A 13,099-nucleotide genomic window follows, 5' to 3' on the forward strand; every position below is an offset into this window, starting at 1 on the left:
TCTTGACAAGTCATGATCATCACTTTATTTTAGAAGTCAACGGGATTTTGACGTGAACTGAAGAGACAACATAGTTAAAAACCAAAGCTGCGACAAGCTGAAAGTAGAAAAATATACTGTATGTAGATACAAAGGCTGTTTAGCATTATAAAATGTACCAAAAGTTGTTTAAATAAACATGCACAATGTGTTAACATGCATTCAGTTTGTCCTCTGAACTCCAGCTAAGCAGTCAGTTCTGATGCAGAAAGCTTCCTATCCCTATGGGCAGGGAAGTCTGAGGAAATGAAACATCATCCCTGACTGCCCCCGGTTCTTGGGAAACTCGGTTCACCTGAAGCAATCCCTAACAGCAACAGTGCTTGCAGCGAAGTAAAAGTGCCAAGTTCTGCATTCAGAAGAGAGGAAGGCGTTCCTCTTCCCTCACACACAGGGCCTTTGATTTCGGGGTGCTAAACAACACATCACCTACCCTGTGCTGTTGAAATAACCCACAGGGAAACACCTGCAGGTTCCTACCTCTGCCCGGATTGGTAGTGTTGGTTGGGAAATACAGGCATTGGAGATGTTGAACTGTATTTCCGTGGCTTTTGTCTCACACCTGAGGTTCAGCAGTACCGCTGCAGCCAGGCTGTGCAGGGAACAGTGAAACCCCCACACTGCTGCTTCTTTTAAAAAGCTGAACACAACATTTCCAGTTCTCTTGAAATCTACTTCTCAAAGTGCTTATAAGCTGAGGCAGAAGCCACATGGCTCGTGGAAGGTCTCTCAGGTGAGAGAAAAGTTCTTTTTATCTATCTTTATTTTTTTTACCACCGAGATGTCAGACCTTGTCTGTGCTTTCGTTCCAGCTTAAGAGACCACATCAATTTTAATTTCATTTTAATGAGCTGCACTCCTGCCTTATGCCAGTTTTGTCCTTAGACTTTGAAGCTAAAGTAGTTTTTGCTTAAAATCAACTGTATTCTTTTCTAGAAAGCATAACTGGGTTTTGGCAGTGAAAGTACATTGCTAATGTAATAAAAAGGTTTTAATTAGAAGTTCACTTAGAGTGAAAATTGTCAGACAGTGGAGAGTTGAGACAGGTTAGGTATTTAAAAAAATAACTGTACCATCCAGGCTTAAAAAGAGCTGCAGCTAAATAATTTATTAACCCAGCTGGCAGATTATTGTAATTTATATGGATCTGTTCTATGCAGATGTGGACATCAGGCTTTAAAAGTCATCTGAGAAAGTTCTTTAAAACACTGGTACAGTGCATTGCAATTGCAGAACAGTTATTTCCTGCAAGATCCCACCTCGCAGTGAGTTAAAGTGCCCATTTTCTCAACAGGAATAGGAATGTCACCTTGTCTGTCAGACTCTGATTGTACCAGAATACACTGAATTTTCTTGTCTTGCATAATTTTAAGCTTGTCTGTTGTTGGAAGGCTGTACCCTGATTGAAGGAAACAAACCCAAAGAGCATGAAGGCTTCCAATCCCTCATCCACTCTTCCTACAGAACATAAGCACCACCCCGTACCCGTAGATCCAAACAGCCTTAGGCTCTCGTGAAACTGTGCAAATTAAGTACTCAGAAAGGGTCTCCATCAGCATAAATCTGGCTTCTGTTCTGCAGGATGCCACCCTTCAGAGGTCAAGGTCATTCCATGAAGCATCCCGGTGCTTCTCTTGGCAAGCAAGGGCAGCATCGTGGACACTGTGGAACAGCAACTCTCTTGTTACAGCGTCATCAAAAAAGTTCAGTCCTGTCAGCTCCTTTGTAACAGGGTCTGTAAAGTAAAACCAAACATGGCACCGGCGTGTGAGGTGAGGTGCAAAGGTGGAGAAAGAGGGTATGTCAGGAAGAAGACGACAACTTGTTCTCTTACGTGTTATTACTTAAAACATTAGAAGAGCCAGGTGGATCCCATGCTGCTTCTACTCCAAACACATAATGCTCTCATCCAGACACACACAGAGGCCAGTTCTTGGAGGAAGGTGCTACAATTCCAAGTACCAGGAACTTGGAACATTCCAAGCTTTTCTCCTCATTACATTATTACAACAATTTCAAGGTAAGAGGTTTAGTGTGGCATTTAGTTTGCCAGCTGGAATAACCAGAACCAGGATCTGGTCCTCACAGAACTCATTACACCGGTGAAGCCTCTACTGCATATAGGCTCGCTTTTCCTCTAATCCAATTTTATGTAAAGCAAGTGCTGATACTAGTGAGGCATCCAGCAGCAGAAAATTTGGGGCCAGAGGGAAAGACATAGAACCAAGTCTCTCACATAAAGCTCACACAAAAACCCAACTCACCACTGCAGCTGGCAATGCAGACAGAGACACCAACTTCTTTGTATTCTTTTATAATCTGCAACAGAGTTAAACTCAAGTTAAACGTGGGTCTATCACCATACACATGGCAGCTCTGGAAGATGTAAGCCAATTACTGGGAAAGCTGCACAGTCCAGGTTCCCCCGTATTCAGCTCAAACTTCCAGCCCTACAGAGCTGAAACCGTGATTAGGCACGATACGGGGTCCCTATCATGTATCTCACAGGGGGCCTGGGGGCAGGTGGGGGGATGGACAAAAGCCCTACTTACTGATTTTAATGTTTTTGCTCCAACTGAATCCACAAAGTTCACCGGGGTGAAATCCAGAATTAAGGAGTGGATGTTTGTTTTGGGCTCCACAAAGTGTTCGTGCTCCTCAGGAGACACATCCTGTGCATCTGCAAATGTTCCATTGACAGGCAGCTCTTCATTCGCTATCTCATGTTTTACACTTGCTTCCATGTCTTTACTCTGAGAGAGAAGATAAATACAACTTAATGACAGCCAATGCTTTTTCAGTGCAGATCTCCTTCCTATCATACTCCTCTGTTCATTCAGCCAGCAAATGTGCACAGCTCCTAACCATTACAGAAACCAGCTTTACATGCACACGTAGTTACCATATGTGTATCAAGGATTACTCTCTTATGCTCAGCCCTTCTAGTCACATGCTAGTGGCTTAAAGGTGTTGCCTTAGGAGTGAATTACCCACTTCCTTCCAACACTGGCACCTGTTCATATGTTTTCACTCCATTTCCTTGCCTTATCCCTGCTAATCCTGTCCCAGCCTACTTACTCGCAAGGCAGAACAGCGATCGGGCACCTCAGTTAGGCGTTTGGTCGGTGTCTCAGGGTAAAAAGCACACACCAGCCCCCTCCATGGGGGTGGATTTAAACAAGCACGAAAGCACACACCTCTTTCAAATGCACCTCCCTTGCAGCCGGGCCAGGATCAGCAGTGTGGATGGCACCTCCTTATTACAGGGGCTGCTAATTTTAATTGAGCTTATTAAATCTGATTTGTGCACAATATTCCAAGTGTGTGCAGAGCGGCAGAGATAGGGTCCCTCCAATTTCTGCCGATGCCACTGCTGAGGCATGTGCTACCTGAATGTAGTCGAGGTTCCAAGCCAGCCATGAGCCTCTTGACCCTTATGCTGTTCCCTCAGCAGCCCAGTCACTAGCACTTGCTCCACACGCCTTCCTACCTGAGTAGCACTCTGCACTTTGTATAAACAAGAATGGCAACAACGGAAAGCAGCATGTTAGCTGATAAAGCAGAGGTAAATATTTACCGAAGAATTCACCAGTTTCAGTACAGCTTGCTTTCTGAGTTCATCTGCCACCTTTACTTCCCTGGCATGCCTCTTCTGGGCTTTTCTCCTTGCTGCTAATATGGCACAAGGGTCCACTCCAGTCTAACATGGAAAAGAAGCATGATCAGAGGAGACTCAGCTTGTTAGGATGACATTGCAGTATCAATTAGCACTGAATTCATCACTGCCATCAATTTAAAACACATGCCTGCATTGTTCAGCTTCCCTTGATGGGGTGAGAACAGAGTAAAGTAAGAAGGAATAATCTTGGCAAGCACTGTGTTAACAAGATGAGGAAGAGCTGCATCACATTCTTTTCTTGACATCAGAGTGTGCGATGTGTCAACTGAATGCTGATTCGAGTGCAGAGAGCAAAGGGGAGGGAAGTGCATTTGGGCATAAATCACTAATACCTCTTGATTTGTGAGGAGAAATACCACTGCTTTTGTGTAACACCCATCATGGGAGCTACCAGAAATTTTTCAGAAGTTAGTAAGGGTGCAGTTGGTACCGGGTCAGGCAGCTCTGCCCTTAGCTCATTCTGTTATGGCCATTCCCACCTGGTCAAACACTGGTAAGACAGGAGGTGAGGCGTACTCTGTATGCAGTCATTAGCTGTTCATGAGAGGCATTAAATGCCCACAGTAGTCCATGGTCTTACACTCCAGCAGTTTGTCACCCAAGAAGGAAGATTTTACTCCCAGACATTTTGTTTTCAGTTCAGCAACTACTTATTTTCTTCTGGAAAAAGAATGTGTTGGGCCAGTTTGTGCAACCACGAGACTTTCCATTCACGAACACTTAGTACTAAGCTACACTTTGCCCGTTTATTCCCTCCCACCACATTGTTGCTTCCTAAGAAGATCTGCAAGTTGGCTGGAGGGTCACCTTCTCATATTTTACTGATCACCAGGGCCCACAGGCTGAGAAACACTGTGCTAGGGGCTACACGACAGAAGCTGAAAGATCAGCATGTTTCAGAAAAGAGTTTGAATTTTCAAGACACAGATATTAAAGAGTTTGCTTTACTCACCTTTTTCTTCAGTGCACTTGTGTATGACTCACTATTGGCAAAATAAAGTGATGCATTAGCTTGAAATATCTTTATTCCAGGATATTCTTTAACCTAAAGAAAAGAATATTGGGTGTGCACAGGTAAGTACTGCCCGTACCAGGAGAGAAGCACCTGTGAACAGGAGACACATGAACATGCAGCAGTGCAGGAGCCAACCCTGAACAGCTGTCAGCATGTGTCACATAAAGAAGGCTGGCACTTGTCAGCAAAGCTGATCAGAAGATCAGAACCCCTCCTTCCCAGTGTAATACTGCACATGATCAATACCATGGAACAACAAAATGCCAAGCCATAAAAGGAATTAAATATTTGCAGGTCTCTGATGTTGCTATCTGCAGCTAGAATTACCATGAGGAAATTATGCAGATCTAGGAATGCTTCCTCTTAGCCTTCCTCTCTACAGGCACAATGACTTATTTCTTTCTCCCTCTCTCTCTTTTTCTTTCTCATCTCCTCAGCTACAAAAAAAAAAAAAAAAAAAGCCTTTCAAATCTTTGGCTTTAAACAGACCTTAGACAGGGCTTGATACCACTTCTTTCTTCTACTTTAAATGAAGTCATCTCTGGACAGGATGCACTCTGACATTTTACATGCAAATGACCTGGCCAGCAGCAGAGATCCAGCTGGCCTTATGCTGCCAACCCCATCTCTTTCACACAGGAGGAGGGACCATGAACGGCATTCGGCATAACAAACCAGAGCCTCCTCTCGGCATACAGCTATGAACGTGCCCACACGTACTTTTACTTTGTGTCATATTCAAAGCAGAACTGCAGTGAGAGAGTGTTTTCAGATGACACTGTTATCTTTTCACAGACTGGTCCCTTGGTAAAGGGGAAAGCAGCCTTCCGGCAGCATCTCCGAGAGCACAGAAAACTGCAGTTACAGCAAGTTTATATCCAGCCTATTGAGGAAATGCTCTGCTTTCACCAACTTTTGGTTGAACAAAATGCCATTTATAAGAAGTTAAGTGCAACAGCAAGCAATTAACCATGTATATTTAATGAACAGGGGATGGGTGGAGGCCGAGAGATGCTGTTTTGGACAGTTTATGCAATTCTGAAGAATGTATCCGTTTGGATCCTGGGTTCCATGGATTTCATGCAGTACTACCATGCAAGTAAAGAAGGTGGCCTGGAATGCAGCTGTGTACACAGCACGTTTAGCAGTGCTATTCCAATAAAGCTTACCATTTCCTACAAGCTAGTACAATGGAACTAGTATAAAGGTTACTTTTCATCAATTCCTAGCATACTTCTCATCACAAAACTAGCATTTTGAGCAAAACAGCTTTAACTACTAAAGACAAACTTTCTTTCCCTTCAACATAGGTGAATGCTGGGCAGAGAGCACTCTATGTGCAGTACTGTAGGGCTAAGCAGCAAACTGCTCCACTAGGTAAAACTCTTCAGTGTGGAAGAATAAACTCCTACCTCTTCGTACTCTTCCACATCGCAGTAGATGTCAGTGTCTGGAATCCGACCAAGGATTCTGTATTGAGGGCTAGAGAGAAATGGAAGCAAGTGTTTCAGTATTATTACTTGTAAAGTAGAAAAGTAATTGTTCAACACACATTGAACCTTATTTTAAATGGTCATTCTGCAGGGCTGGCTTATCTAAATATGCTCAAACGCCATGGGCAGTTTATGGCAGGAGCACAATAAAAGGGCCATTTGGTAACCAGACAAGTTCGCTTCTGTCAGTGCAAAACCAAATGATAAACTTAGCACTGTAATACTGTCTAAGTGACACCTAAAGCTATAGGGTAAATGTTCTTCTGCATGAAGTAGTGCAACTCCGTTGACTACCCTGCAAGTATGGAAACTCATACTGGCAGAAAACAAGCCGCGCTTCCAAAGAGCTAATGCCTGCACAGATGAATCTTCCCCACACACAAGCAGCGTGACAGCAAAGTACCTCACTGGTCTGTTTGTGAGAACAAAACCACACAGAGGTAACAGAAAAGGACTCTTATTTATGCAGAGCAGAAGTCTCAGAATTTGGCTTCATTCCAATGCAGACCGAAACCAAGACTTTTATACATCTCCCACCGAGATCTTGAGCCTGGAAGCCTCGTGTGACCATCCTTACCCACACATGCAAGACATCATTTCACTGTGGACCTGGAAAGCTTTACAGTAAAACCGTAGGCACTTTGAATGGGGAGACAGGAGAAGTGATTTGAAAAACTAGAAGGGAGGGCATAATTTTTTGATGAATCAGAACTTATAAAATACCTAAAATTTCATCCAGTGATAGCCTGACACAACCTCTGCTTGCCTGAGGCAATTAGTGCATGTGAAATGTAATCATTTACTGAAACTGGCATCAAGCAAATTTGAAGTTCTAAACTCCAGGTATTAAACAAGGTAAACAAGAAGATTAACCAATATAAGAAATCAAAACATCTTCTGTTTATTTTTGAAATTGCAAGTTTGTTCCCTCCTGAAATTTCATTCTAAGAAAAACAAAATGTGAACCCTGGAACAGAGCCACAGGACATGACCTATATTTTAAGGCAGATTCTATACTGTATGGAGTGAAAGAGCATGGAAAGGTCTTCTGCTTATTTGCACCCCTTAAACAAACAAAACCACATAGAAGATGAGCAAACACTAATTTTGATAAAGAAGAAATCTGACCTTTGTGTTCTGTAAATAACGGTTATCATTGCAAACGCTACTGCAGTAAGCAAACCATAGTCTAGTCCCAGGAAAAGAGAAGCCACAAAAGCTATCACCCAGATGGCCTAAAACAAAGAAAATGTCTGAATTATTATGCATCCTTTTCTGTTAACAGCAAAACCAACAGCATAATCCAACCTCAACACTTATGTATATCATGGCTATCACATAATCCATCACATCAAACTTTAATTGTCTCCACCTTTCAGAAATGCACACAAGCTCAAGGCTTGCTATCATAATATTTGACAAACTGTGACAATTAATGCCTTAATTCCTGTTCTCCAAGGAATCCTGAGTTACCACCAGACACCAAATACTTTGGGATTAAAAAATCCCCATAAAATATGCAAAGTCTGCAAGCAGTTCTCACTTACTTCAATTAGCCAGTTAATCCAGGAGAAAAAGGCCACCAAATTGTTCTCTGTGACACACTCTTAGTTCTGGCCTGTTCCAGACAATGGTTTTGGTTTATTTTAAAAAATGGCAAATACCTTCAAGTAGTTTTCTTTGTTATTCTGTATCTAAAACTCTTCTCAGACATTCCCACAGCCTTAGTGCAGTTCCTACAGCAACACTGCAAAAGCTTTGCTTTTACTGCAGCTAAACTACTTCTGACCTGAATTAAAGGTTGTTGAGCAACAACAAAAACATTCTTCACTGCAACAGATCACCCTCCTAGGGTACTTACAGCACCAAGTCTCATGTTCATCTGCAATTCAACACCAGTTTATAACTCCTTGATAAGTTTCTACCCAGTTTTGGGGGTTAGGATGACAGGAACAACAAATGTAATAGAGTAAATACATGCACTGAGCTGTGCATTGCTCACCAGTTCGATCTTGCTGGTTCTCCAGAAGTGTGCGACATCTGCAAACTGTTTAAACATTCCTTTCAGGTTCACCATTACAATTGCAGCTAGCACTGTCTAGGAATATTACACAAATACAATTTTCAGAAGCAAAATAAACCCAACGCCAAATAAAAAACTTCAAAGCATCACAAATAACCATATTTCTGTGCTTTTAAAAACTGATGTACATCTATTGAACAGACGTTCCATTTAAAAAAAGCAACTTTTCAAGTCGTTGATTGGAGATATGCTTTCAATGGAGCTGCAGAAATGGCAAGCCAGAGGCAGGACAGTATGATTTACTCTTTCCTGGCAAGAGGAATCACTTAGTCCTGAGCTCCATGCAATTCTAATATCTGTACTGTGTGCCTGAAGCAGCTAGGCTATAATCACAAATTCAGGTTTCCCTACAGCAACATTCCCTGCAAGTGTCAGAGAGGTGTAAACCCAAGGTAAGTCTCCTATAACCCCATATCATCCTACACACACCCCAGAACCATGCTTTTTAATTCTGAGTGAGAAAATATTTATTCACCTAAAGACATCTTATACAAATAGGCAGAACTGCAGCAAAACCAACTTCTTATGCCAAGCCATCATCTAGCCCCAACCCCTTCCCACACAAGCTGTTACTTCAAAGGAAAGTAACTTTTTAACCTCTTCTCACAACTCCTCTGCAAAGGCAAGTTGTTTCATTTTCATGTTCTAAAGACAGAGTCCAGAACGTCCAATATTAAAAAACAACAAAGAAACCCTTCAAAATGTTACAGATTTGAAGTCTAACTTACATCAAAAATGCATGCAAAATGCAAAGGTTTCAGGATCAAGGCCTAGCTGTGTTTGCTTACTAATGATCCCACAATCTCTATTTTAAGGGATACTCATAGGCCTCTTACCTGTGGAAGCGGTTCAAAGAGGTATCCGATAGCCACAATTACCAAGAGAACCATAATTGAAGAGAGTGCACCTGCAATCTGAAGATAACAAACAAGGAACAATGTCAGAGTTTTAAGAAGTGTACTGCTGATTGGCTAACCCTGCTCGTGCCTTCCACAAGTGGCTTTTGTTCCCTCCCAGTCAGTTCATCCACTCTGGCTGTCATGCAGCTGCTACCCTGGATTTGATCTTGAGAAACTCCAGTAATTCCTCCTGGCCCAGGCAGAGAAATCTGGCAATATAGTGAAGCCTCAGACTTCAGCTTCAGGGCTCCAAAAAGCACACTTAGTTTGGCTCAAAATTTGGGTTTCCATACCTGAGTTTTCCCACCGGTGCTTTCCTGAACGAGGCTCCGAGACATCGAGCAAGTGATTGAAAAGCTTTGGAAAAATGACCCCACAGAGTTGCATATTCCCAAGGCAATAAGTTCCTGCATTAAACAACAGGGTGAAAAGAAAGGCAGTCATACCAAGCTACTGTATGAAGCTGGAGCTATTGATACATATTAATAACCATATCTATTTACAGTGCTTGTAGTGACCTTATTGTAGAGACTGAGCAACCTTATTGTGGTTCTCACACATGTGCAAGTTGATGCCTGTTAAGTCATCTGTTAAATAAGGTAAATGTTACTGTACTGAGTCACACTGAAAACTAAAATGAATGACAGAACTCCTCGTTTTCAGGAATTCTTCAATTTGGGGGTAACTTAAATTTTAACACTGAATATACAGGGAACGTGGTTTTCTCATATCAACACTGGTCTTAGTTTCCCACTCTAACAATCTGTTTAATACTACATGGACCAAGAGCAGCCTTGGCTGTGTTTCCATGGGTGGTAGCCCATCCCTGTACATGAAAAAAACAATGTGTGTCCACTGTTTCATCAACACATGAAGATCCCACATGAGAACTGTTATCATGAGCACAATCAGACCTCCACCCACACCAGTTCTGTGTTTGATGCCTAAAAGTATTTGCTTGTGATGAAGCCTCCCCAGATTATTCTGTGTCCTCCTGTTTGAAACTGAGGCGATTTGAGTTCCATGTTTTCAGTAGTTCTCAATAAGCTTTTTGCATTCATACAACCCTTTTTGATTGATTCAGACACTTGGCACGCACTGCATCAGGTGATGAGGAGTTCTATAGTTTAACATCCAGGTGAAAAAGCACTTGGCACCTCCTGAGGAAAAATATCTGAATGCTTAACTGAGGTGATGATTAACTAACGTAAACAGCACTGCTTCCATTCACACAGCTATGGATTTGTCTTCCTCTCTTTTTGGGGAACAGAAACCAATGAGATTCATCTGACTAGATGCAAAACTCTGTAGGTAGAAGTCACTTAACTCCATGTACTCTCAGAGGAAGACAGCCATTTGGAGAAGGGGGAACAGCTGATCTGTGGTGGGTCAGATGCTTGTTCTAGGACAAGAGTTACAGCAGGTGGACTCTTTCTCCCTTGACACCGCAATGATATCAACCAATAATGCAAGTGCAATATTGAGTCCAAATTGCACAGGAAGGACAGAGTAGGTGAAGATGACATAGATGACATATTGGTTTATTTAGAAAGTCCTTACCTACAGCCTTTATCACTCAAATCATGATCAGAACACAGACTACAGACAGGGCCAATTGCTGGCCCAGAAAAGGATGAGCTGCCTATTTGCAATGGGTGGCAATAAAAAGAAACTGTAAAACATAGTTGTAATTTCTAAACCTTAGATAATAGTTGACACATGAGGCATCATTATCTATTACATGGGAACTGTACACTTCACTCTATTAGAGAAAGCAGAGATAAAGTAGCTGCCAATCAGGTAAGTAGGTTAAGTAATGTCTGTCCCAACAATTAATGTTCATGCCTATGTCCAAGTCTGACAGAAGCAAGTTTTCCAAAACGAAGCTAAAAGTGGAGCTGGTTATTAAAACACAGAACAATAACTTCAAATAATTCTTGCCATTAAAATGTCAAAACCTTGATCTGGTTCCACTATGAAAGAAACCCTGACTTTTGTCCAATATCACATTCTACTCTAACGATGTAACGAAGGTGCTACTTAGAATTTTCAACAAAGCCACCCCAGTACTTTTACCTGATTCCCATCAATGGTGTAACCATGTTTAAGGGCAAAGATCTTGGCCATTGATACAGCCATCGAAAATCCAACTATTGCTATTGCAATTGCATCCACAAATACTGCTGGGATGAGCTGAATGTCAGGAACTGCTGGTGCACGTAACCTTGAAGACAAAATAAATATTTAAAAATTACTGTAATAACAGCTACATGCCACTAGAAAAAGTATAGTTTGAATAAGAATATATCATCCCTACCCTTGAGGAATAGTCCCAACAATATCCACTCTGTATGACTCATGCAGATTCATTCCAGCTGAAACTCCCGTTCCAATAAGTACCTAAAAATCCACACATTTGTAAATCTCAGCTCAAAAGACATAAAACCACCTGAAGAACCAATAACAGCTAATTATGAAAACTATACAGAACGGGCTACATTAATTTGTCAATCAGTTTTCTAAGAGTTGGAGGATAAAATAGGGGATAAAAAGGAGGAAGTATCACAATTTTCCAGTTCAACCACCACTGATTTGATAAAGTTTTCTTGGAAACAGTTAAATGGAACATGCTATGGTATAATCTGAATCACTTGAATTCCCCTTGCCCGAGCCAAGCTCAGGCAGAATAGTGTAGTGGGAAATGCAAGGACAAGCCAAGGACATCTGCACTGCCACATTTTCCTGTGCATAACCTGCATGATACCTGTAAACAGAACTGGTGCAGCAGCAATGAAAGGCACAGGTGTAAGATCACTTTGCCACTGCCTCACTATCAAACAATACCCCATTACACCACCTCCATCATCATCTCTCAACAGTGTCTCCGTTCCTTCTGTCTAGAATGTACCCATACCTTCAGTCTCAGCCCCAATTTTGTGCAGGTTGTTTGAGAGCTCTAGCTATCCAAGAATTCACTTTTAAATCAAACCACTTTTAGAGCTGAAAGGTTATCTGAGAAGTGGGCTTTGTTTATATTAAGATAGTCTGCTTTATCCATGTATTTTATAGTAGCTATTTGAAACACAATCAATGCTGCAGTCAGTCGGCAGCCTCAGAAACAGAGGAAGGAAGGTTAAGTAGTAAGTCCCACTCCTTCCTGCTCTTCTTTCTATCGCTGCATTTTAAAAAGCAAGCCAGCCCTGCAAAAGCCCTGAAAAAGGCATGTGTAAATCCCTTCCTTTGGGAGGGGGGTTCTGAGCTCTTGGACTCCAGGTTGGAAATGCCACTGAGACACGTTTTGCAGAGTACGCTCACATGATGAAACTCCAGGGTAGAGGGAGTTTTACAAGAAATCTCCATCTACCCATTGCCACAGGAGACTGGGGGTGTTTAACTGGGTTTTCAATTCTGCTTTGGCACTTTATGCCTAAAATGGGCATGTCAATCCCTAATCTTATGAGTATCCAAACCTTCAACTGGATCAAGCCTCAAATGAATTGTGTTTAACAGAGGTTACGCTAAAGCTCAGTAAGACTTGGTAGAAAATGAGACAGTTTCTACAGCTTTAGAACAGCTATATAATTTAGCTATAGAATTTTACAACTGGCTTACCACAATGATCTCCATAGGAATAGGAACTGGGAGCTTCTTCTTAAACCGAAAATTGATTTCCTTGCCAATCAACAGCAGAACAATGCACGTCAATCCAACAATCAATGCAGGAATATTGGTCGTCGTTATTTTTGAGAGCACAGCAGCTATGCTCTGTAACGAAACAGAGGTATCATAATTATTCCTAAGAAAATACAACCTTCATGGAGATTTGTCACAAAAGAGAAAATTAAACACCAATGTCCAGCTGTGGTTTTATTCTGCATTTATAACCACAGT

The 13,099-nt window shown here is 41.8% G+C and overlaps 1 protein-coding gene across 1 annotated transcript in view; it reads right to left on the minus strand.

The window, feature by feature from the left end:
• The window catches only part of SLC26A5 (solute carrier family 26 member 5), a 34,198-nt gene continuing 21,099 nt past the window's right edge, over positions 1 to 13,099 (minus strand). Inside the window, exons 7-19 of the mRNA XM_084279101.1 lie at positions 12,821 to 12,973; positions 11,526 to 11,608; positions 11,285 to 11,432; positions 9,502 to 9,615; positions 9,146 to 9,223; positions 8,229 to 8,324; positions 7,355 to 7,461; positions 6,146 to 6,215; positions 4,671 to 4,763; positions 3,617 to 3,739; positions 2,592 to 2,792; positions 2,304 to 2,358; positions 1 to 1,774 (exon numbers count right to left, since the gene is read on the minus strand). Coding sequence (XP_084135227.1) covers positions 1,632 to 1,774; positions 2,304 to 2,358; positions 2,592 to 2,792; positions 3,617 to 3,739; positions 4,671 to 4,763; positions 6,146 to 6,215; positions 7,355 to 7,461; positions 8,229 to 8,324; positions 9,146 to 9,223; positions 9,502 to 9,615; positions 11,285 to 11,432; positions 11,526 to 11,608; positions 12,821 to 12,973 — 1,464 coding nt within the window. The 3' untranslated portion in view covers positions 1 to 1,631. The remainder of the gene's footprint in view (positions 1,775 to 2,303; positions 2,359 to 2,591; positions 2,793 to 3,616; positions 3,740 to 4,670; positions 4,764 to 6,145; positions 6,216 to 7,354; positions 7,462 to 8,228; positions 8,325 to 9,145; positions 9,224 to 9,501; positions 9,616 to 11,284; positions 11,433 to 11,525; positions 11,609 to 12,820; positions 12,974 to 13,099) is intronic.

Source organism: Gallinula chloropus (genome assembly GCF_964237585.1).
Source record: "Gallinula chloropus genome assembly, chromosome: 1".
Classification (NCBI taxonomy): domain Eukaryota; kingdom Metazoa; phylum Chordata; class Aves; order Gruiformes; family Rallidae; genus Gallinula; species Gallinula chloropus.